The 24,601-nt window shown below is 49.5% G+C and overlaps 1 protein-coding gene across 2 annotated transcripts; it reads left to right on the top strand.

Annotated features, from left to right (window-relative positions):
- Positions 1-319: 319 nt before the first annotated feature.
- Positions 320-16,903, top strand: LOC142919837 (baculoviral IAP repeat-containing protein 7-B-like). 2 transcript variants are annotated; one of them, XM_076062495.1, is made up of 7 exons: positions 320-425; positions 2,941-3,483; positions 5,003-5,156; positions 7,672-7,771; positions 10,245-10,305; positions 11,914-11,965; positions 12,596-16,903. In XM_076062495.1, the coding sequence occupies exons 2-7, from the start codon at positions 3,160-3,162 to the stop codon at positions 12,787-12,789; spliced, it is 885 nt and encodes a 294-aa protein (XP_075918610.1). In that variant the 5' UTR covers positions 320-425; positions 2,941-3,159; the 3' UTR covers positions 12,790-16,903. The 2 variants fall into 2 exon arrangements, with proteins under 2 accessions (XP_075918610.1, XP_075918609.1); XM_076062494.1 differs by having other exon boundaries at positions 12,593-16,903.
- Positions 16,904-24,601: the final 7,698 nt, after the last annotated feature.

Genomic DNA, 24,601 nt, shown 5'->3' with positions numbered 1-24,601 from the left:
ATAGCTCGACACGATTCAGGACGAGAAGGAATCGAAACAACGGAATCGCGTTCGAGTAAAAACATTTGATTTAAATATGGTACGTCAACAATACACCTTTTATTTTTTTTACATTTATTTACACCGCGCGAATGCCAACGCGAGTTTTATTGTCGATGTTGAGTTTTGTAATTTCGTACTGTAAAAAAAGTTTTCCTCAAAGTCGCTCCCGCCTCGGAGCCAATCGGATTTGGCGTCTCCCTTCCCACGTGACGCGAAGTTTTTTTTGTTTTCCCGCCAATTTGTTTTGGCTCCTCACCCACCGCCATTTTTGTGCAGACGCCGGAAAATTTATTTTTGTTGCTCAATTAACGACGAGGACGAGGAGGACGACGAGGACGACCCGCTAGGAGCGTGAGGTCACCACTTTTGAGAGAAAGCGTGAGGTAAAGAATGCCCTCTACCGTCCACTCCGTGATTTGCAGACGATTTGCAGATGCAGCAGTGTTGAGTTTGTGGACGCTAAAAGGGGCTGCAACTAACCCAACTATCGTGCAGTAAATCGATGTGAAAAAAACACAAAGTATAAATTACATCAATATAATTAATGTACTCAGTATATTCTTCAATAAGCTGAGCTATTAACACAGAGCAACTGGGTATACACTACGCTATATAATGAATGCCATATAGTAAACCAATAAAAAACTAAAATATAAACTACCTCAGTGTTTTATGAGACCTCCTTTGCCAGTAACAAGATATAGTAATAGGTTTTACTCTTTTAACTGGCACAAAAACTGACACCTTTATTCAAGTCATCATGTGTTGTGGTTATTGCAAACATGATGCCTTGAATAAAGGTGTCAGTTTTTGTGCCAGATAAAAGGGTAAAATCTATTACTATACCTCAATGTTATCAATAAACTCTCCAACCAGCTGAGCCACCAACAATAAGTCGGTATATATCACAATGCCATATGGCAAAACAATGGGTGGATTCTTCTATTCGTGACTGCAAGGATCCATACTCTTTGGTTCTATTCGGTAAAGTCACGTAGGTAACAAAAATAAAATAACAAAAATCACGACGTTTTGGCCACAACGCAAGCGGCCTTCATCATGACGGCACGGTCTCTTCACCTGATGAAGGCCGCCTGTGCTGTGGCCGAAACGTCGTGATTTTTTGTTATTTTATATTTTAATTAACCTACGTGGTGACTTTACCGAATAGAACCACAGAGTTTGTGGGATCCTTCCCCTCACCTCCAGCACCATGGACAGCGACGGGCCCCGTTCACAGGGACGAGTCCATCCACGCTCCTCGGGACGGAGGAGTGGGGGAGAGAAACAGCCACGAGGCGCTGTTATACTCCACGTTACAAACCACAACGTTAACCGTGCTGTGAGAGGTGTTAAGAGGCAGTGCCAGCGAAAGAGCTGCGGTCTGAGGTCACCGTAAAAATACAATTAGTTAAGAACCGACATGACTTTACCGAAAGAACCAAGAAGATTAATCCCTGCAGTCACGACAGCTTTAAATCGAAATCTATCGTGTAGTGTTGAGTCTATGGTGTAGTGTTGAGTCTATGGTGCAGTGTTGAGTCTATGGTGCAGTGTTGAGTCTATGGTGCAGTGTTGAGTCTATGGTGCAGTGTTGAGTCTATGGGTAGTGTTGAGTCTATGGTGCAGTGTTGAGTCTATGGTGCAGTGTTGAGTCTATGGTGTAGTGTTGAGTCTATGGTGTAGTGTTGAGTCTATGGTGCAGTGTTGAGTCTATTGTGCAGTGTTGAGTCTATGGTGCAGTGTTGAGTCTATGGGCAGTGTTGAGTCTATGGTGCAGTGTTGAGTCTATGGTGTAGTGTTGAGTCTATGGTGCAGTGTAGAATCTATGGTGCAGTGTTGAGTCTATGGTGTAGTGTTAAGTCTATGGTGTAGTGTTGAGTCTATGGTGCAGTGTTGAGTCTATGGTGCAGTGTTGAGTCTATGGTGCAGTGTTGAGTCTATGGGCAGTGTTGAGTCTATGGTGCAGTGTAGAGTCTATGGTGCAGTGTAGAGTCTATGGTGCAGTGTAGAGTCTATGGTGCAGTGTTGAGTCTATGGTGCAGTGTTGAGTCTATGGTGTAGTGTTGAGTCTATGGTGTAGTGTTGAGTCTATGGTGCAGTGTTGAGTCTATGGTGCAGTGTTGAGTCTATGGTGCAGTGTAGAGTCTATGGTGCAGTGTAGAGTCTATGGTGCAGTGTAGAGTCTATGGTGCAGTGTTGAGTCTATGGGTAGTGTTGAGTCTATGGGTAGTGCTGAGTCTATGGTGCAGTGCTGAGTCTATGGGTAGTGTTGGTTTTTCTCACACCAGATAACCCTCGAAACTCCGTTTGGTACAGGACCATCCAGACTGTGTGTGCCCCCTTTTATTGCTGTGCATGAGTTTGTCAGAAGTGACAGACTGAACTGTTTAATTTTTAACACGTAGGCTTTGGCGACCAATATCCATAATAGAGGTTGTTCTGTTTACGTGACAACCCTTACCAGTTGGCCGTGTCGGGTGGTGGCGGGTTTAACATTAATATATTTAAGTGATCTAACCCACAAAAAGCCTTTGTGTATGGATGAATTGTTTAAACCAAACATTTCAAGTCACTTAAATATTTTATTTTGATTTAAAGCTTTCGTGACTGCAGTAATTCATATTCTTAGCTCTTTCAGCAAAGTCACGTTGAAGGGAAACAATAAAATAATAAAATATATACAAAACAATAAAATTCTCACGACGTTTCGACCATAACATAACGACCGTTTGTGTTATGGTCGAAACGTCGTGAGAATTTTTATTGTTTTATATGTATTTTATTATTTTATTGTTTGCCTTCAACGTGATTTTACCGAAAGAGCTAAGAATATCACTAAAAGATGTCCGTTTTTAATGACGCTTGCCGCCCCAACATTTTTGTTCCCGCATTCAGGAGCCATCGAGGGTGACAACAGGGGTCGTGCCATTTCCCATCGCCGGTTTTTAAACTACCCGTCGAGCTACGAGCCCCGGGATCTCTTCGACGCCTTGAAAGGAGGAGAAGGCCTCGACGTTTCTCGAGCGATCTTTAACAAGAGACCCCCGGGCGGACTCGTCCCTCGCAAAAGCATTCTTTTCACCCCAAATCGCCCCGTATTTTTCCGCCGGGTCGATGCCGAACGTCGTAGACGTTCGGGCCTCCCGCAGGGCGGCGGCGGCGAGACGCTCCGCTCCCCCGACGCCCCACTTCGACCGGATCCCGCGACCGTCGGCCTCGAAGATGCAGAGCGAATCGGCCAGGCTGCTGTCGTTCTCCAAGGGGTGGCCCCGGTCGTCCCCCGTGCGGCCCGCGGACTTGGCGCGGGCCGGACTCTACCGCATGGGCTTCAGCGACCTGGTGGCCTGCTTCCGCTGCGGCGGGACGATGCATCACTGGGAGGAGGGGGACGACCCCGCTCGGGAGCACGCCAGGCACTTCCCCGCCTGCGCTCGCGCGGTGGGTGACGCCAGCGACGGCGCCAGTGACGTCCTGACGCTTGTTTTGGGGGGGCGAGGCCGGGTCTTTCCTAAAACTAGTGCGGGGTGCCGCTGAGAATTTGCAACGATTGGCACGAAGAGATGTGCCTCGGGGCTCTGGGTACCGATTGGAGATGATTCTAGGCGTGTTTAGACGACGATGGCGAACGAGCGGAGACCCTTTGGCTCGTTGAATCCATTGACGCGCATTCGCGATCAGATTCGTGTTATATTAAAAAACGATAGTCCAAAAATAAGTGTGAACATTTCTTTGTAAGCACCCTGTGCTAACACAGTTATTCTTGACCTGGCGAGGGCCCTACTCAGCGCTGCGATGACGTAGCTATTTGGTTTCAGATGCCGACCCTCTCCGTCACGCAAAGCAGCGACGTTGCTCAGCGAAGCGGGCTCAGCATCGTCGCGTGGACATTTATATTTGCCGAATACCCTCGCACGTGGCCTGTATTCTAAATGCGGTGGGGAAAAACCAGAGGTCCCGGGTAAAAATCCACGTGACCACGGGGGGAACAGAGAGAGAGAGAGAGACACGGAAACTCCAAATAGGCAGAAGCAGGTGTCAGGGTCGGGTTTCGAGCCCATGACCTCCTGCATACCAGGCGAGGTCGTTGACATCTCCTGGCTACCGCTGCACCCTTGTAGATGAGTCTCAGTTCTTCAATGCTTTGTGCCTGTAACCATGTTCAGTGATGAGACTTTCCCGCTCCCCGCGCTGAAGAGTCGGCTCGCTCATTTGACAGCAGAGCCACGGCAACAAAATCAATTAAACTCTGCCCACCGTTGTAAAGACGTTGCAGCTGCCGTGCCGTAGAGGCGGTCACGTGGATTTCGGATTAACCGAGGCAACGTATTTGTTCGGTTTAAGCGCCGCGTGACTTGTAATAAAAACGTCCAAGAATTAACCAATGTTGTATAAACTGTTTTTAGATTATTTGGACTTCAGGGGAATATCCACGAGTTCTTAATCTCTGTCAAAATCGCAGGTGTGTGGTTCATCTGCAAATCGAATAAACCGCGCACGGATCATCCAGAGTCTACTGTAATTCAAATCAAGATTCTACTGTAATGTTATCTTCTCTATAAATTCCCCCACCTGTTGTATATGCCGGGTCTTGAAAATTTTAATAAAAATGATAAAAATGAAATAAAATTTGGAAAAATGCGTAATTATCCGAAATAATGTTAATTGATGTAATTATGCGCATAGGTTATGCTAGTTATGGAGATGTAATCGTATTAAGTCATGTAAATGACTTAACCTTTTTAGGTCAGTCTAAAAAGGTTTTGTTTCGAAGATGTCGTTTAAAAAAAAACGATTCCAATGCCCTCACGGCTTCCTGGGGAGCCGTTCCAAAGGGCGGGGACAATTCGATGAGCTCACTGCATCACTGTCGTCGCCATTGACGCTGTCGTCACAGTCGTCATCGTCGTCACCATTGTCGTCGTTGCGTTTGTTTCTGGGTGGTGCCTTTTCCCCGCAGGCCCCGTTGCCGCAGGCCACTCAGGATGGCCCCGACTCCGCACTGTGTCCAGAGATGCGTTCGTTCGGGGCGCGAATCAGATCTTTCGCGAGCTGGCCGTACACCGCCAATGTGTCCCCGCATGAGCTGGCCTACGCAGGCTTCTACTATTCCGGTACGGTTTGTGCTGCTGCTGCCGCTGCTGCTGCTACGTAGAAGTGGGTGGAGGCCTTCCCCGGTGCTGTAGTCGTCCCCGTTTTGTGGGGGGAGGGGCGGCTCTTTGGGGGGCAAGCGCCACGGTGGCTCGGAGATGTTGACTACCTCGCCTGGAAGGCAGGAGGTGGTGGGTTCCATCCTGACGCCTGATGCGTATTTGGAATTTTCGTGCCTCCCCGTGGTCGCGTGGATTTTTTCTGCCGGTCCTCCGGTTTTTTTCCTCGCACATTTAGAAACACGCGTTTAGAGAATTTGGCTGCGTTTAAATTATCATGCGATAAGCCACTTCGTTGAGCTATCGTTTGTGAATGCCAGGTGGTCGCTTCTGAAAAAGAGCTGAATAGCAACTCAATGGTCCTAACACCTAGTATCATAAAATAGTTTCAATGTTGGTTAATAGTTTTGGTCAAACACCTGAGGGAGGTCAGAATCAGAATATTTATCTATACTGGAGGAATCCATTGAGCTGTGAAGCTGTTTTTCGCATGATGTCCAGTCGGGGCATGGGGGGTAAGAACGTCACGGCAACGAACAGTTTACAAAAACACGATAGGAGTGCGAAGTCCTGTCGGTTCCAAGCGTGTTGTAGAGTGCGTACACGAAACACGGGGAAGGCCTTTACAAGTTGTATAATCTCATGCAGATGTAGATGACGCTGGTTCTTCACGTTCTGTAGATGTAGATGACACTGGTTCTTCACGTTCTGTAGATGTAGATGCCGCTGGTTCTTCACGTTCTGTAGATGTAGATGCCACTGGTTCGTCACGTTCTGTAGATGTAGATGCCACCGGTTCTTCACGTTCTGTAGATGTAGATGCCGCTGGTTCTTCACGTTCTGTAGATGTAGATGACGCTGGTTCTTCACGTTCTGTAGATGTAGATGCCACTGGTTCTTCACGTTCTGTAGATGTAGATGCCGCTGGTTCTTCACGTTCTGTAGATGTAGATGCCGTTGGTTCTTCACGTTCTGTAGCTGTAGATGCCGCTGGTTCTTCACGTTCTGTAGATGTAGATGCCACTGGTTCTTCACGTTCTGTAGATGTAGATGACGCTGGTTTTTCACGTTCTGTAGATGTAGATGCCACTGGTTCTTCACGTTCTGTAGATGTAGATGACGCTGGTTCTTCACGTTCTGTAGATGTAGATGCCACTGGTTTTTCGTATTCTGTAGATGTAGATGCAACTGGTTCTTCACGTTCTGTAGATGTAGATGCCGCTGGTTCTTCACGTTCTGTAGATGTAGATGCCGCTGGTTCTTCACGTTCTGTAGCTGTAGATGCCGCTGGTTCTTCACGTTCTGTAGATATAGATGCCACTGGTTCTTCACGTTCTGTAGATGTAGATGCCGCTGGTTCTTCACGTTCTGTAGATGTAGATGCCACTGGTTCGTCACGTTCTGTAGATGTAGATGCCACCGGTTCTTCACGTTCTGTAGATGTAGATGCCGCTGGTTCTTCACGTTCTGTAGATGTAGATGACGCTGGTTCTTCACGTTCTGTAGATGTAGATGCCACTGGTTCTTCACGTTCTGTAGATGCCGCTGGTTCTTCACGTTCTGTAGATGTAGATGCCGTTGGTTCTTCACGTTCTGTAGCTGTAGATGCCGCTGGTTCTTCACGTTCTGTAGATGTAGATGCCACTGGTTCTTCACGTTCTGTAGATGTAGATGACGCTGGTTTTTCACGTTCTGTAGATGTAGATGCCACTGGTTCTTCACGTTCTGTAGATGTAGATGACGCTGGTTCTTCACGTTCTGTAGATGTAGATGCCACTGGTTTTTCGTATTCTGTAGATGTAGATGCAACTGGTTCTTCACGTTCTGTAGATGTAGATGCCGCTGGTTCTTCACGTTCTGTAGATGTAGATGCCGCTGGTTCTTCACGTTCTGTAGCTGTAGATGCCGCTGGTTCTTCACGTTCTGTAGATATAGATGCCACTGGTTCTTCACGTTCTGTAGATGTAGATGACGCTGGTTATTCACGTTCTGTAGATGTAGATGCCACTGGATTTTCGTATTCTGCAGATGTAGATGCAACTGGTTCTTCACGTTCTGTAGATGTAGATGACGCTGGTTCTTCACGTTCTGTAGATGTAGATGACGCTGGTTCTTCATGTTCTGCAGATGTTGATGCCACTGGTTCTTCATGTTCTGTAGCTGTAAATGCCACTGGTTCTTCACGTTCTGTAGCTGTAAATGCCACTGGTTCTTCACGTTCTGCAGATGTTGATGCCACTGGTTCTTCACATTCTGTAGATGTAAATGCCACTGGTTCTTCACGTTCTGTAGATGTAAATGCCACTGGTTCTTCACGTTCTGCAGATGTTGATGCCACCACCTCCATCTATTGTGAGGCGGTTGAACTTACGACTCTCGGTCCGAACGGGCAACTGGATGGGTTTGTTTATCTCTGAAAAGTTGACAGTGTCGATATGTAAGGGAGAGGTCCCTGTAACGTGTTTTCTATTTTGAGTAGGTCACGGAGATCTTGTGAGGTGCTTCAGCTGCGACGGTCATCTACAAGAGTGGGCGCTGGGAGACAGCGCTTGGCATGAGCACGCAAAGTGGTTTCCCAGGTGAGGCGTTTGGCACCTGCTGCTCCCGTGAAATGTATATATATACAGTGAGGGAAAAAAGTATTTGATCCCCTGCTGATTTTGTACGTTTGCCCACTGACAAAGAAATGATCAGTCTATAATTTTAATGGTAGGTTTATTTGAAAAGTGAGAGACAGAATAACAACAACAAAATCCAGAAAAACGCATGTCAAAAATGTTATAAATTGATTTGCATTTTAATGAGGGAAAAAAGTATTTGACCCCCTCTCAATCAGAAAGATTTCTGGCTCCCAGGTTTCTTTTATGCAGGTAACAAGCTGAGATTAGGAGCTGAGATTAGGAGTACACTCTTTAAGAGTGTGCTCCTAATCTCAGCTCGTTACCTGTATAAAAGACACCTGTCCACAGAAGCAATCAATCAATCAATCAAATTCCAAACTCTCCACCATGGCCAAGACCAAAGAGCTCTCCAAGGATGTCAGGGACAAGATTGTAGACCTACACAAGGCTGGAATGGGCTACAAGACCATTGCCAAGCAGCTTGGTCAGAAGGTGACAACAGTTTGTGCGATTATTCGCAAATGGAAAAAACACAAAAGAACTGTCAATCTCCCTCGGCATGGGGCTCCATGCAAGATCTCACCTCGTGGAGTTGCAATGATCATGAGAACGGTGAGGAATCAGCCCAGAACTACACGGGAGGATCTTGTCAATGATCTCAAGGCAGAGGGACCATAGTCACCAAGAAAACAATTGGTAACACACTACCTCAGGGGTCGGGAACCTATGGCTCGCGAGCCAGATGTGGCTCTTTTGATGATTGCATATGGCTCGCAGATAAAACAAAATATTCTCACTTGTTTTAATCCATCCATCAATTTTTCACTGCGCATGTCCTGTTCAGGGCTGCAGGAGCAATTGTCCATTATTTTAATTGGATGATACTGGCCTACGTATGCATGTGAGCAGTCATTCTCACATCTTAAAAACATCAAGTCCAACCTACGATCACGTTTAACGGATGAAAGCCTCAACGCTTGCATGAAGCTTAACCTCACCAAGTACCAACCCGACTACAAAGACATCAGCAAATCCATGCAGCACCAGAAGTCGCATTAATGGTGAGTGTTATAACAACATTATTTAAAAGAATAAATTCAGAGGCTTATTATACTGACATTTAGTTGAATTCACTTTTAAAATATATTATATGGCTCTCACTGAAATAAATTTCCAAATTTTTTGCTTTCATGGCTCTCTTAGTCAAAAAGGTTCCCGACCCCTGCACTACCTCGTGAAGGACTGAAATCCTGCAGTGCCCGCAAGGTCCCCCTGCTCAAGAAAGCACATATACATGCCCGTCTGAAGTTTGCCAATGAACATCTGAATGATTCAGAGGACAACTGGGTGAAAGTGTTGTGGTCAGATGAGACCAAAATGGAGCTCTTTGGCATCAACTCAACATGCCATGTTTGGAGGAGGAGGAATGCTGCCTATGACCCCAAGAACACCATCCCCACCGTTAAACATGGAGGTGGAAACATTATGCTTTGGGGGTGTTTTTCTGCTAAGGGGACAGGACAACTTCACCGCATCAAAGGGACGATGGACGGGGCCATGTACCATCAAATCTTGGGTGAGAACCTCCTTCCCTCAGCCAGGGCATTGAAAATGGGTTGTGGATGGGTATTCCAGCATGACAATGACCCAAAACACACGGCCAAGGCAACAAAGGAGTGGCTCAAGAAGAAGCACATTAAGGACCTGGAGTGGCCTAGCCAATCTCCAGACCTTAATCCCATAGAAAATCTGTGGAGGGAGCTGAAGGTTCGAGTTGCCAAACGTCAGCCTCGAAACCTTAATGACTTGGAGAAGATCTGCAAAGAGGAGTGGGACAAAATCCCTCCTGAGATGTGTGCAAACCTGGTGGCCAACTACAAGAAACGTCTGACCTCTGTGATTGCCAACAAGGGTTTTTGCCACCAAGTACTAAGTCATGTTTTGCAGAGGGGTCAAATACTTATTTCCCTCATTAAAATGCAAATCAATTTATAACATTTTTGACACGTTTTTCTGGATTTTTTGTTGTTATTCTGTCTCTCACTGTTCAAATAAACCTACCATTAAAATTATAGACTGATCATTTCTTTGTCAGTGGGCAAACGTACAAAATCAGCAGGGGATCAAATACTTTTTTCCCTCACTGTAAATATTCACTAATTATGTGTTCCCCAACACATCCATCGCATTATATAATAATGATGTGTTCCCCGATACATCCAACGCATTATAAGATAATAACAAAATCATAATAAACGCGATTAAATAATAAATATAATGTGTTCCCCAATACAACCATCTCACTATAAGATCATAATATAAATAATAATAATAATGATGGTGATGTGCTCCCCAATACATCCACCACATTATACCCAGCCGGCATAACGTAATGACCCCCCCCCCTCTTCCCGCGTCGTTTGCTGAACAGCTGCGCGTTTGTTGGACGACAGAAGGGGGAAGCTTTCGTCCGCGGGTCGATGCGGCCGCCGGTAACAAAACATTTTCTCGCCAACTTTTGGTTTCGCAGGAAAATCGAGTTTAACGCCGGCGTGCGAACACGCCGCACGTACGATTTTTTGTTTCGTTTTTTAACGTTGACCTTGGTCAACTCCGGTCGTTGAACAGACGAGACTATCCTCGTCTCTTGATGGAGTTTATCAGGGGTCTTGAACACAAATAGACTCAAACTTAAACTTCGCAGGCAGCTTGAAATGTTGTTCATCATTCAGGGGTAAAAATACAAAAATAATGTGGTTTTATTACCAATATGCTCATTGTAAATATAGTAGTGTGTATAGTATAGTAGTGTATAGTGTAGTGTATAGTGTAGTGTATAGTGTAGTGTATAGTAGTGTAGTGTATAGTGTAGTGTATAGTGTAGTGTATAGTAGTGTAGTGTATAGTGTAGTGTATAGTGTAGTGTATAGTAGTGTAGTGTATAGTGTAGTGTATAGTGTAGTGTATAGTAGTGTAGTGTATAGTGTAGTGTATAGTATAGTAATGTATAGTGTAGTAGTGTATAGTAGTGTAGTGTATAGTGTAGTGTATAGTATAGTAATGTATAGTGTAGTAGTGTATAGTAGTGTAGTGTATAGTGTAGTGTATAGTATAGTAATGTATAGTGTAGTAGTGTATAGTAGTGTAGTGTATAGTATAGTAGTATAGTATAGTAGTGTATAGTATAGTGTATAATATAGTAGTGTATAGTGTAGTGTATAGTAGTGTAGTGTATAGTATAGTAGTATATAGTGTATAGTGTAGTAGTGTATAGTATAGTAGTGTATAGTGTAGTGTATAGTAGTGTAGTGTATAGTAGTGTATGTATAGTAGTGTATAGTAGTGTAGTAGTGTATAGTGTATAGTAGTGTAGTGTATAGTATAGTAGTGTATAGTATAGTATTGTATAGTAGTGTATAGTGTAGTAGTGTATAGTAGTGTAGTAGTGTATAGTAGTGTATAGTGTAGTAGTGTATAGTAGTGTATAGTATAGTAGTGTATAATAGTGTATAGTAGTGTATAGTGTAGTAGTGTATAGTAGTGTATAATAGTGTATAGTAGTGTAGTAGTGTATAGTAGTGTAGTAGTGTATAGTGTATAATAGTGTATAGTAGTGTATAGTGTATAATACTAGTACAGCTCACACCGGTGTGTTGGAGAGCCAAGCCACAACATTTAGAATCTGAGTATGACGTTTCACCAGTAATTACAACAACAACGAGCTTCATCAGGCGACGGCCAGATTAAATGTACTCTATAACTATATATAACTATGGGGATAATCGGTGTTTTTGGCATAGAGATCCACGGAATTTTTTTAATTTTATCTTTTTGGATGCTGCGCGATTTTGAGCCGTCTGCAGCTGCCCTGCCCCCCGTCGTTAGCGGCGACAATCGAGAGCCGGCTCTTGTCGTTCCGTTTGGTTTGCCGACATGCCGATTGCAAATCGAGCGCAGAGTAACGGTGCAAAAAGTCGCGATCGTTTTTAACGCGAGCGGTCGTCGCTTGCGTAACTTATCCATTTTTGTCGGTTCTTCTGCGTGACACCGGCGATGATTCTTACACGCGACGATGTTCATCTTTATTTGTCGGTTTAAAGGCTCCGCTACCGGGACAGACGCCGCAGAGTACAACCGCGGAGATTGAGCACGGTAAGACGGCGGATCCCTGCGCACTGTATCAGACCCTCACCTGATACAGGTGAGGGTCTGATACAGGTGAGAGTCTGATACAGGTGAGGGTCTGATACAGGTGAGGGTCTGATACAGGTGAGAGACTGATACAGGTGAGAGTCTGATACAGGTGAGAGTCTGATACAGGTGAGGGTCTGATACAGGTGAGGATCTGATACAGGTGAGAGTCTGATACAGGTGAGAGTCTGATACAGATGAGAGTCTGATACAGGTGAAAGTCTGAGCCAGGTGAGAGTCTGATACAGGTGAGAGTCACGACCTCATGTATACCAGACGAGGTGGTCAACATCTTGCCAACTTTGCGCCCCATATGTAAGCAGTCTGGTGATGATCGACCATCACTTTTTGAAACCGCTGAAAGTGTGTGCGGGTGTGTCTCTGTGTGTGCGTCTGTGTGTGTGTGCGCTTGCGTCTGTGCGTGCGCGCGTGTGTCTCTGTGTGTCTCTGTGCGTCTCTGTGTGTCTCTGTGTGTCTCTGTGTGTCTCTGTGTGTCTCTGTGCGTCTCTGTGTGTCTCTGTGTGTCTGTGTGTCTCTGTGTGTCTCCGCGTGTGTCTCCGCGTGCGTCTGCGCGTGCTTCGTCCACAGCAGCGCCATCGACTGAGGAGCTTCTGGACAAGCTGGAAGAGCGGCTGTCCTGCAAGGTGTGCATGGAGCGCGAGGTGTCCACGATGTTCGTGCCGTGCGGACACGTGGCCACGTGCGGCCACTGCGCCCTCTCCCTGAGCCGGTGTCCTGTGTGCCGCGTCGCCGTGCAGATGTCGCTCCGGGCCTTCATGGTTTAGGCGGACGGCCGGGCGAAGGAGGAGGAGAGAGAAACGACCGCCGGGGATCCCGACCGCCCGTGGCTTCGACCGTTGGGGCGAGTTCGTTGATTCACCCATCCCCTCTCCCGTACCGAGGCATAAGCCGGTCGCTGGCGAGCGTTCGGCGTTCGTTTTTTCCGCACAGGGAGGCACGGGGAGGGCAATTTCACTTGGCCACCGGCCTCCACCCATAGAGCAGCCTTTTTTTGGGGGGGTTTCCGGAATGTAAAAGGGTTCATTGATAATTATCAGTGTGGTGGTTTTGAAGGCGTACGATGTCAGACTTGGAAAGTGAAGGAAGTAAAGTTTTAAGACTGTTCTGTAATCTTTACTTTAACCGGATGGTACGCATAGGTTGCACACGTTAACAGTTTCTACATTTGGGAGCTATTACATTTAGAACTCTGTGGAGCGCTTATTGCAACGGGTGGAAGGGTCAAAGATTTCGGTGATTTTAAGGCGTACTTACATGTGTGAGTTATTACATTTATAACTCTGTGGGACAATGCAATGGGTGGCATGGGAAAGCGTTAATAAGAGTGCGTTGATTTTAACGTGTGCAATGTCAGACTTGGGAAGTGACGAAGTGAATGTACATGCACATATACACGTGTAAGCTGTTACACGTGTAACAGCTTACACGTGTATATGTGTAAGCTGTTACACATGTAAAGCTGTTACACGTGTAACTCTGTGGATCGCTTATTGCAATGGGCGGAAGGGTTAAAGAGTTGCGGTGATTGTAAGGCGTTTGGTGCTAGACTTGAAGTGAAGAAGTTACGTTCTGTAAATCTTTACTGGAACTGGAATGTTACGCAGAGTTCACGTGCGTAAACATTTTTACGTTTGTGAGTTATTACATTAATAAGTAATATTTTAAAATACTTTTTTTTTTAAAACACTCTTTAATTAAATGTACCCTACTGGTAACGGAATAACTCCACGACTCCAGGAAGTGGCCCCGAGGCTTGGCCACGACGTAAGGGGACCGTGGAGATTTACAGCCAACGACGTCAGTTGAGCGTGGACAATTACACCCAAGACGAAACATAACGTGTTAAAAAAAGATTGTTGGAAAATATATTTTTTACGCTAGAATACAGTGTTGTCATCATTATGACATAAGTATACCACATTGGTAAGTGGGTTAAGATTGAGTTACTATATTTGATGATACTACAACAACAACAGACAGAGTGAGTTCATACACAGCGTGTGCAATAATAGCCCCATGGAGCACTTATTGCAATGGTGATGTCATCAAAAATTTAATTGTCGCGTTCCACGGTGGCCGCTCTTTGTCGGTGGTGGGGAGCGGTGGGGGGTTGGTGGAGCGGTCAGCGCTACCAACGCCGGTGATCAGCCGAGTTCCATTCCCGCTCACGGCCAACGCCACAGTGATTGCGATCATCTGAACAACCGGTCCTGGGCCTCCCCTAGGTCGACTTGGCCTCGAATGAGTGCCCGCTGCGATATGTAAAGACATCGCCACTGGGGAGACAAAGGCGGCTGTGCGTGGTGTTGACCACCCCACCCCCCCCCCCCCCACCCTCGTGTGCCACAGTGCCGGTAGCCTTCATAGCTGCTGCTAATCGCTAACAGCACTTGCCCCAACAGTCTGTTAAGGCTACACGGGGAGGGATCTTCATAGCTGCTGCTAATTGCTAACAGCACTTGCCCCAACAGTCTGTTAAGGCTACACGGGGGGGATCATCATAGCTGCTGCTACTCGCTAACAGCACTTGCCCCAACAGTCTGTTAAGGCTACACGGCGGTGGCTGGGGGATCTTTGGGGCTGTGTGTGGACGGCTTTGTGTGTTCCTCGCCGCTTTTGTTTCTAAGAAGTGCCAGGTTATTTTTCCATCGGTCGCGTCAGAGATAATTTTCGGGGACTCGTTAACCCGCTGCTGGATTAGGGCCCCTCGGCGCGCCTCGTCCCGCGGGGGTTTGTGTTGGACTCGGCACTTGGCGAAGAGAACGCCGGAGCAGTTCCCCCCGCGGGAGATTGGTCGCGGGCAAATTTAGAATCGCTGCTCGGAAATGTTGAAAAGGTCGAATCCGTCCTCGGCTGCGACGCTCGCTCGTTCATTCAGCTCCAGCAGCAGCGTCCGCCTGCACCGAGTTTCTGGCTTTGCCGCTCTTAACCCAGAGTTTTTAAGCGGCTGCTGCGTTGAACATCGTCGCGCGTAGTGTAAACTAAATATATATATACACACAGCTTCCTGAGAATGTGTTAAGTTGGGGAAACGTGATTATTTTGCGCGTTTAAAACACGGACGTTGTAAAACATCCTTCAAGGTTTTGATTTAAAGCTTTCGTGACTGCAGGGATTCATATTCTTGGTTCTTTCGGTAAAGTCACCACCACGTAGAAGGGAAACAATAAAATAAATAAAATATAAAACAATAAAATTCTCACAACGTTTCGACTGCAACACGAGCAATCATCATCAGGTGTGAAAACCACATAGCACCACGGAGAGCGATTTGGCAGTTGTTCAGACCGCATTCCATTCTCTTCCTCTCCCCCCTCCTCTTTTCCGAACATAGATGGACTCGTCCATTTGAACAACTGCCAAATCGCTCTCCGTGGTGCTAACGTTAAAAAAAACTCCACTTTTTAAAAATTTTCTTGCTGTGGTTTTCACACCTGATGATGATTGCTTCTTGTGTCGTAGTCGAAACGTCGTGAGAATTTTTATTGTTTTATATTTTTATTATTTTATTGTTTCCCTTCTACGTAGTGACTTTACCGAAAGAACCAAGAACATTCTTCAAGGTTCTTTCGGTCGAGCGACGTGGGGACAAAATAAAATAAATCACGACGTTTCTGTCGCAACACAAGTGACCCCCCCATCAGTTGAACTGTACCTGTTCCGCCTGATGACGGGCGCTTGTGTCGCGATGGAAACGTGGTGATGTATTTTATACACCTACCACGTGATGACTTTGAGAGCGTAGATCCCTGCAGTTTTCACGAAAGCTTCAAGTGAAGATTCTCAAGGCTGCTTTCAATGTTGCGTTCAGTCAGTGAAACGTCCGCACATTCGAGTCGAGTGCCCATTAATGGGCCACGCAAGGCCCAACGCGTAGGGCCGAGGCTTCGCTCTGTGGCTCGTTTGATCGTCTCGTTATTAAATCATTTTTGATGTCACCAGAGGACTTGGGAGTCTTGTTGTGTTTAGACTGCAGGAGCGGTGGGAGGGGTTTTAAGAGCTATTAAATTGTCTCTCTCTGTCTCTGTGTGAGTCTCTCTCTGTGTGTGTCTGTCTGTCTATGTTGTGTGTCACTCTCTGTTTGTCTCTGTGTGAGTCTCTCTCTCTGCTTGTGTGTCTGTCTCTGTGTCTATGTTGTGTGTCACTCTCTGTGTCTCTGTGTGAGTCTCTCTCTGCTTGTGTGTCTGTCTGTGTGTCTATGTTGTGTGTGTCGCTCTGTGTGTCTCTGTGTGTCTCTCTCTGTTTGTCTCTGTGTTGTCTCTCTCTGCCTGTGTGTCTGTCTGTGTGTCTATGTTGTGTGTCTCTGTGTGAGTCTCTCTCTGCTTGTGTGTCTGTCTCTGTGTCTATGTTGTGTGTCTCTTTCTGTTTGTCTCTCTGTGAGTCTCTCTCTGTGTGTCTGTCTGTCTATGTTGTGTCACTCCCTGTGTGTCTCTTTGTGAGTTTCTCTCTGCTTGTGTGTCTGTCTGTGTGTCTATGTTGTGTGTGTCTCTCTCTGTTTGTCTCTGTGTGAGTCTCTCTGCTTGTGTGTCTGTGTGTCTATGCTGTGTGTTACTCTGTGTGTCTCTGTGTTGTCTCTCTCTGTGTGTCTGTCTGTGTGTCTATGTTGTGTGTCTCTCTCTGTGTGTTTCTGTGTTGTCTCTCTCTCTCTCTGCTTGTGTGTCCCCGTATCTATGTTTTGTCTCTCTCAAATTTATCAATCGTTGGAAGAACGTAATCAACCAGGTGGGGCGTTGATTGTTTTGTTGGCCGACTCTGTGTTATATTGCATTATATTTCCAAGTTTACTATGTTTGTTCTCATTCATTTGTACCTGATGATGGTCGCTTGTGTTGCAATCGAAACGTCGTATTCTATTATTATTAAATTTCTTTACCATTACGAATTGTCTGGGAATCAAAGCCAAGCAAGTTTCTTACCACAGTGACCGCACGAGACGTGAAACAAACGCTGCACGTGTAGTGGGTGCAGGGAGATTGGAGACGGCGTGTAGAGGCAACACGTTGATTTAACGACAACGGTAACAGCAATAGTAGCGGTCCCTAACACAAAGGGGTGACGGCCCCTTAACCCGCTACCTGGGGGTGGTACGGCCCCCGGACAAGCGTGGCCTATCACTGGGACCACGGGCTCTCTCGCCTCCGGCTAACCGTGACCTAGGGGAGGCTACACTAACCCGACCCAGCCAAGGTACGGGTCTCGACCACTGTCTCGCTCGGTCCCGGCCCTTACAAGGACGTCGGGACCCGGGGGCTCCCAGGGTCTCACCACTAGCCTGCTCGGTCCCGGCCCTTAGAAGGGCAGCGGGTCTGGGGGAATTGATAGGACGAGTGGAAATGAAGTAACCTCTGAGCTATTTTAATTAGTCATTAAATAATACAACAAAATTAATGACATTCAAAAAGTAATTTACATTAAACACGTATTAGAACATTGTAACTTCAACCATCTCTTAAAGCAACGTGTATTACTAATTACTCATTCGTTAGCCCCCATTACTCAATCGCGACTTCACGCTCATCAGCCAGCCATCTCAGTCAGTCGACCCGTGGCACCTGGGTCTGCTCCGTGACCTCCTGCCAGCGGGCGTTCGACACTTCATGTGGCCTCAGGGTGCACATAGCCTGGCACAAGCGTCGTGGTGACGTCACCGCCACTTAGTGGCGAATGGCGGTTGTTGTTGTTGTTGTATGTGTGTGTGTGTCTGTGTGTGTGTATGTGTGTGTATGTATATGTGTGTATGTGTGTGTATGTGTGTGTATGTGTGTGTGTATGTGTGTGTGTATGTGTGTATGTATGTGTGTGTATGTTGGTATGTGTGTGTGTATGTGTGTGTGTATGTGTCCGGCAAAACAACCCCCTACCTCCTCGCGGTGCCGGACGAGCAACTCTGTCGTGGACAGTGCTGTGGGGGGAGATCCAATTTTGATTGGCTCCTCCCCTCATGGCATATGTGTCCACCACAGGGGCTAAACGGGGGCTCTGGACGGGTGCGAGGGGCTGGTAACCCCTCCACCTTCAATTAATTACCACGAAACCACGAGGTAAACTGAAATATGTAACTAATAAGCTTGTGCCGGAGGCCCCCGGGAGCCAGGCGTCTATGACGTCTCCTGGCCAAACCCCAATTGGCGGAGCCAGGAGATTGAATATCCACCCTCGGGGCTCCTCCAGAAACAACGAAAAGCCACTACGGGTGGCCACGTGGAATGTTCGAACGCTCACTGCGGAGGAGAGGCTGCCACTCCTCTGTCGGGAGCTGGACCGGTACCGCCTGGATCTATGCGGCATTCAGGAGGTCCGGTGGACCGGCTCTGGCTCCTGCCACCATGAGGGGTGGACAGTCCTCTACTCGGGGCAGCAGACTGCCAAACAACACGGTGTGGCTCTTCTTTTGAACAAAAGAATGAAGGGGGCGTGGGAGCGTGGCGGTGAGGTGTGGGAAGCTGTAAGCCCCAGGCTACTTTGGGCTCGCCTTTCCATCAACCGGAGGCGAGGAATGGTGGTCGTGGTTACTTATGCCCCCACCGAAGATGAACATCCGTGGAGGGATGCAGGCAAAGCCGATGAGTCAGATGCCTTCTATGACCTCCTGTCACAGGTGCTGGCTAAAGTGGCCCCTCCGGATAGAGTCATCATGTTGGGTGGCTTTAATGCCCGAGTTGGTCATGATACTGGCACCTGGTCTGGAGTGATTGGAGGGCATGGGCCAGATCAGCTCAATAACAACGGTAAGAGGCTGCTAGATTTTTGTGCAGCCCATGGGCTTGTAATTACCAACACGCTGTTCCGGCATCGGCGCATCCACACAACATCATGGATGCATGCCGGGTCCAAGCAAGAACATCTGCTGGACTACATAGTGACGGACCAGCGGATGCGAGCCTATGTCCTTGACACCATGACCTACCGTGGAGCTGATCTGCCCTCTGACCATCGACTAGTCATCTGTAAGATGCGCCTGCCATTCTTCCACTCCGGTGGTGGGTGTACACCCAGGACCCCATTCCAACCTAAAGTGGCCTGGTCTCAGTTATCTGATGAAAGTTGCAAGCGAGAATTTCATCATCGCTTGCGGCTGGGATTGGCATCGTCCCCGACTCCTCCTGATGTCGAGGGTAAATGGGCGAGGTTTAGGACTGTGACTCATGCAGCTGCAATGGCTGCTTTGGGTACGCGGTCCAGACCTCCCCAGAGACCCTGGCTGACAGGAGGTGTTCAGGATGGTTGAGAAAAAGCGACAGGCCCACTGTCATTGGCTACAGAATCCCACGTCAGAGAATGAGGAGGCTTACCGCAGCCTTCGCTCGGAGGTTCGGAGAGCCGTGAGGCGCTGCAAGGATGGGTGGTGGTCGCGGGTTGCTGCGGAGATGGAGTCTGCCTCAGTGGCCTGCGATCACAAATCTCTATTTAACTCCATCAAAAAAGTAACCTGCAGCACCACACCTATTACCATCATTAGGGGAAAAAACGGTGATCCAATCTCCGACCCCCAGGAACAGGTTTGCAGATTTGTTGAGCATTTCTGTGAGGTCATGGGGGAGGGAAAATCCCTCAGCCAGGAAAAGATCGTGGCACAAAGTGAGGATAACCCTGCTGAGGCTGTGGTGCCTCAAATATTGGAAGAAGTCACCCCCTGTGAGTGGCTGGCTGATGTGCCATCTGTTGAGGAAGTACTGAAGGCGATCCGGAGTCTGAGACCAGGAAAGGCAGCGGGCAGAGATGATCTCCCAAGCGAAATGCTGAGGGAGGGTGGCGTTTGTGCACAGACTGCCCTATATGACATCATAACAACGGTCTGGGCCGCTGGACGGGTTCCGCAGGATTGGAAGGATGCCCTGGTGGTCCCCCTCTTTAAGAAGGGGGACCGCATAGACTGTAACAACTACAGGGGCATCTCACTCCTCAGTGTGCCGGGAAAGGTCCTGGCAAGGATTATTCAGCATCGCCTTGCCAGGCACGCTGAGGAGAGGCTTTCGGAGCCCCAATGCGGTTTCAGGAAAGGGCGGTCCTGCACAGATGCCATATTTTCTGTCCGTCTGCTACAGCAGAGGTGTAGGGAATTCCAACAAGACCTACATCTCTGCTTTATTGACCTGGTCAAGGCCTATGATACCATCAGTAGGCCTGGGCTCTGGGTCGTTCTTCGTGCTTTTGGAGTACCTGACCCTCTGCTCACGATCATTAAGGACCTTCATGATGGTGAGCGGGCCCGGGTAAAACTACATGGCCGGGAGTCAGAGCCATTCCCTGTACACCGTGGGGTGCGACAGGGATGTCCTCTGGCTCCCACATTATTTAACATCTATTTTGACCACGTAGTTCGTGAAGCCTTCAATAGCTGTACCGGGGGAATCTCCATATGGTACAGATATAATGGGAGGCTAATCGATGACCGGGTGCGGTCAAGGGATGGCTCCCTATTGCTTAACCACGTTATGTATGCTGATGATTTGGTAATAGCTGATCAGTCAGAGGAGGAGTTGGAGACGCTGCTACTGAGACTGGAGCGTGCCACTAAGAGGTGGGGCCTTACCATCAGCCCCACCAAAACTAAGCACCTGCCTGGGTATTTTGTACCATCGGACACTCCACCCCCACAACTCCCAATCGGTGATGGGGCAGTTGTGGAGAGAGTGGAGAGTTTCCCATACCTGGGCAGTGTGCTTATGACTGGCTCCAGTTTAACAGCAGAGGTCTCACTCCGAATCAGTCGAGCGGCAATATCTTTTCATCGGTTGCGTAACGCTGTGTGGAAGCTACCTGGTCTGTCGCTCCGCACTAAGCTTCAGGTCTTCTCGGCCACGGTCATTCCCTCCCTTCTCTACGCTTGCGAAACGTGGAACCCCCTAATGGAACATCTTCCCCGGTTAGAAACATTTAGGCTGGCCTGCCTACGATCCATCCTGGGTTTAACCAGACTGGATTGTGTGAGGAGCTCACAAATTCTTGAAAGATCTGGGCAGGGTCCCATCGGTGAGCTCCTCCGGCAGGCAAGGCTGCGATGGCTGGGTCATGTAGCCCGCATGCCCAGCCACCGCATGCCGAAACAGCTTTTGTTTGGCCGGATTGAGGGGGCTAAGCGGGCGCGGCACGGGCTAGAGAAGAGATGGAGTGATGTGGTACAGGAGGACGTGGAGCTGAGTGGACTTGCCGATGACTGGTACCAGCGGTGTCAAGATCGGCCTCTGTGGAGGAGGCTCGTGAAGGATGCTACTGGGCAGTTGGAAGCAGTCGCCCTCCAACAACAACGGAGGATGGAGGAGCGACGCTCAGAACAACGAGCGGAGCGCCGGGTGGCTAAAGCACAGCAGGTTGGCACAGTAGGGGGCACAGGTGGTGCATCAGCCAGTCATCTCAGTCAGTCGACCCGTGGCACCTGGGTCTGCCCCGTGACCTCCTGCCAGCGGGCGTTTGACACTTCACGTGGCCTCAGGGTGCACATAGCCTGGCACAAGCGTCGTGGTGACGTCACCGCCACTTAGTGGCGAATGGCGGTTGTTGTTGTTGTGTATGTATGTGTGTGTATGTGTGTATGTATGTGTGTGTGTATGTGTGTATGTGTGTGTGTATGTGTGCATGTGTGTATGTATGTGTATGTGTGTATGTATATGTACGTGTATGTATGTGTGTGTATGTATGTGTGTGTGTATGTGTAGGGGTGCTATGGGGAATAAACACATGACACGGGAAGGTGTGGTTCACCCACACCTTGGTGGCTACAACAACGTCCGCTAAGGCTCCAGTGGGTATAAAGTGCGGGGAGCCAGGGAGCTCGGGGCAGAGTGTGGGGCCCGAGGCTGAAGCAACCAGTGAAGAAAGAAGGCCAGCTAGGTGAGACCCTGGAACTCCTGTGACCGCTGCCCTTTTCAGGGCCGGCACAGCAAGCCAGTGGTGCGGCCCCAGAGCCCCAGAGTCAGAGTCCTTCTAAGGGCCGGTCTGGTCGGCGGGGTGCCGAGATCTGTGCCTAACCAGGGCCGGATCTGATAGCCTCCCTTAGAGCCCTACCAGGAGGAACTGGGAGCCTAGAGCTTAGGCTAGAGAGCCTGGGGTGTGTTCCTGAGTTATATGGGTGGAGGGGCCGCTACCCCTTCTAGTGTAACCCTTGTTAAGGTTTAAATAAATAGTGCTGCTTCTATTCTGCCGTCTTCGTGTCCTGGAACCCACTACAACTGGTGTCAGGAGTGGTCTTAAAATGGACACAAGGAGTACAAACCGATCACAGGAACCCCAGGAGGAGGACGGCTCGCCTGGGATTGCGCCAGAGGCCGCGGCCGACGATCCTGGGATGTCCCAGACGCCCCAACAGCAGCCGCCGCTGGAGGAGTGGCCGCCGATGGAGGACGGGTTGCAGGCGGCTCACTCTCGACTGGCTGAGCTGCTGTATGCCGCGGCTTCCACGCTGGAGGAAATCAACCGCGCGGGGCTGCGGGCGCAAAGGCGGCAGAGAGACGAACGCCGTTCAACGGCCATTCCCGCCGAAACACAGCCACCAGATTTCGGATTTGCCGCCATGACAGTGTCCGCCACGGCGATTGGAGGGTCGCAGCGCCACGTGGACGCTGTGGGCCAATCAGCGGTGGTGACGTCATCACCAACGGACGCCCGCTGTCAGGACCAATCGGCGGGCGCATCGTCATCACCTGCGCGACCGCCGATGGGTGTCCCCAGCCCCTCAGACACCGGTGGAGAGGCCGGAAATGGCGCGCGGCACCTCTCAGAGACGAAGCCATCGTTTCAACAACGCCTACCGGTGTTGAAGGAGTTCGTTTCAGACGGCGGCGACTGGGGGGCCTTTCAACGCCGCTTTCTCGCTCATCAAGAGATGGCCGGCTGGACGGACAACGAGGCGTTGAGTGCGCTACCGGCCATGCTGGACGATGACGCCCTTGCTACGCTCATCACAGCTCCCAGATCAACGCGATCTACGCTACAGTCGGCGCTCCAGGTCCTCACCATAGTCTACGGGCCATCGTCGGACTGCCGCAAACTCTTCCACGAGCGGTGCAGGGGCCAGAAGGAGCCACCGCTGGCGTATCGCACGGCTCTCCTGGCCCTCGCAAAAGCGGCTTTCCCGCGGATGGACGGCGAAGGGGTGGACGCGATGGTGACGGAGAAGCTCCTGGCGTTGGCCCAGGAGCTACAGATCGTCATCGTCGCAGAGGACGACGCGGACATGTGCTCCTTGCGGGCAGCAAGACACATCCACGCGCACCTGATAGCGCAGCGTCGATCACCTCTCGTCCCCAAGGGCGCAGCTGCGGTGTGCGCTGGGACGCCGACCATCCCCCCCTCCGAGGAGGTCTTCGCGGCGGGTCGCCCGGTGGAGTGGAGATCCGGAGGGAGGCCGGCTCGGACCACACCGGATCGCCAGGAGCACCCCAAGGCGCTCATCACGTGCTACAACTGTGGCCGCAAGGGCCACGTGGCTGCGGAATGCCGGGCGCCTCGTCAACGACAGCCGGGACGGTCGGACGGCGCTCCAGCCTACAGGCCTCCGCATCGCAACCCGGCAAGTCGCGGCACCCCACATGCTCGGCCTGTGCACACACCTGTCCCCACCTCGCGCGTTTCGGTGTACGGGCCTCGGGGTACGCCCATTGGTTTGTTGGGTGGCGGCGGGGTCGAGAGGGTGCTCGGGCCGGGGCAGTGGACGGAATTGGCCCACCGCATTGTTGCTGCGTCGGCAGGCTCGTCCGTGGTCGCGGGTCGCATTGACGGGGTCGAGGTGCGTATCCTCGTCGATACGGGAGCTTCGGCGACCATTGTGTCAGACTTGATTTATAATATTCTTCCCGTTCAAAGCCGCCCCTTGCTCCCAGTCACCGTTCCGTGTTACGCAGCGAACGGGGGTTCGCTGGGTATCATAGGCCAAATTCGAGCACAAATTTGCATTGGCGATATCAAACTCTCCGGGCCGATATTAGTCTCGTCCTCGCTGGCGGTTCCGTGCTTGTTGGGGACGGACTTTTTGGGCAAAATGCCGATTAAAATTCTAATTGATCAGGGTTGCATCGAGCTTCCCTCGGGCCGACGGGTAACATTCCTGCCTTCCCCTGTCACCTCAAGGGCAGCGTGCGCGTCGATACAAGCGTTCGTCACTCGGACGGTGCGTGTACCTCCCGGGGCGCAAATGCTCGTGCCCCTTCGCTTGCGTCGGCCTTTCGTGCCCGGTGTTCTGGACCAGGGAATTCTGTTAGGGCCCTCGAGGGCTGGGGAAAACGGGCTGGATCTGGTGGCCGCTCAAACGCTCGTTAAGGGGAGCGATGACCCGTTTATCCTCGTCCTTAACGTTGGCGTACAGACGGCCGTCGTTCCTCAGGGAACTGTGCTCGCGCACGCGACACCGGTCCCCGTGGTAGACACGGTTATGGGTAATGTGGGGACCGATCCTCTGGCTCAACCGCATTCTGAGGGGGACGATAGTTGGATGGACACACTATGTTCGGGCACGAGTGATCTGTCCGACTCCCAGCGTGCCGGCCTACGCACCCTTCTGACGGAATTTTCCGATGTTTTTAGTAAACACAAATATGACATTGGGTGCACGAAATTGTTGCGTCACCACATTGACACGGG

This window comes from Petromyzon marinus, unplaced genomic scaffold, assembly GCF_048934315.1.
Source record: "Petromyzon marinus isolate PM22_M1 ecotype Great Lakes invasive population unplaced genomic scaffold, UKy_Petmar_22M1.pri1.0 PM_G_Scaffold_62, whole genome shotgun sequence".
Classification (NCBI taxonomy): Eukaryota; Metazoa; Chordata; class Hyperoartia; order Petromyzontiformes; family Petromyzontidae; genus Petromyzon; species Petromyzon marinus.
This window is presented reverse-complemented; position numbering and strand designations above follow the sequence as displayed.

What these genes read in the sequence shown, in the direction of transcription:
- LOC142919837 (XM_076062494.1), top strand. Translation starts at nt 3,160, where the DNA reads ATGCCGAACGTCGTAGACGTTCGGGCCTCCCGCAGGGCGGCGGCGGCG. An exon ending in GCGGGTCGATGCGGCCGCCG is followed by an intron (nt 10,306 to 11,913) that starts GTAACAAAACAT and finishes GTCGGTTTAAAG; the next exon opens with GCTCCGCTACCGGGACAGAC. An exon ending in AACCGCGGAGATTGAGCACG is followed by an intron (nt 11,966 to 12,592) that starts GTAAGACGGCGG and finishes CTTCGTCCACAG; the next exon opens with CAGCGCCATCGACTGAGGAG.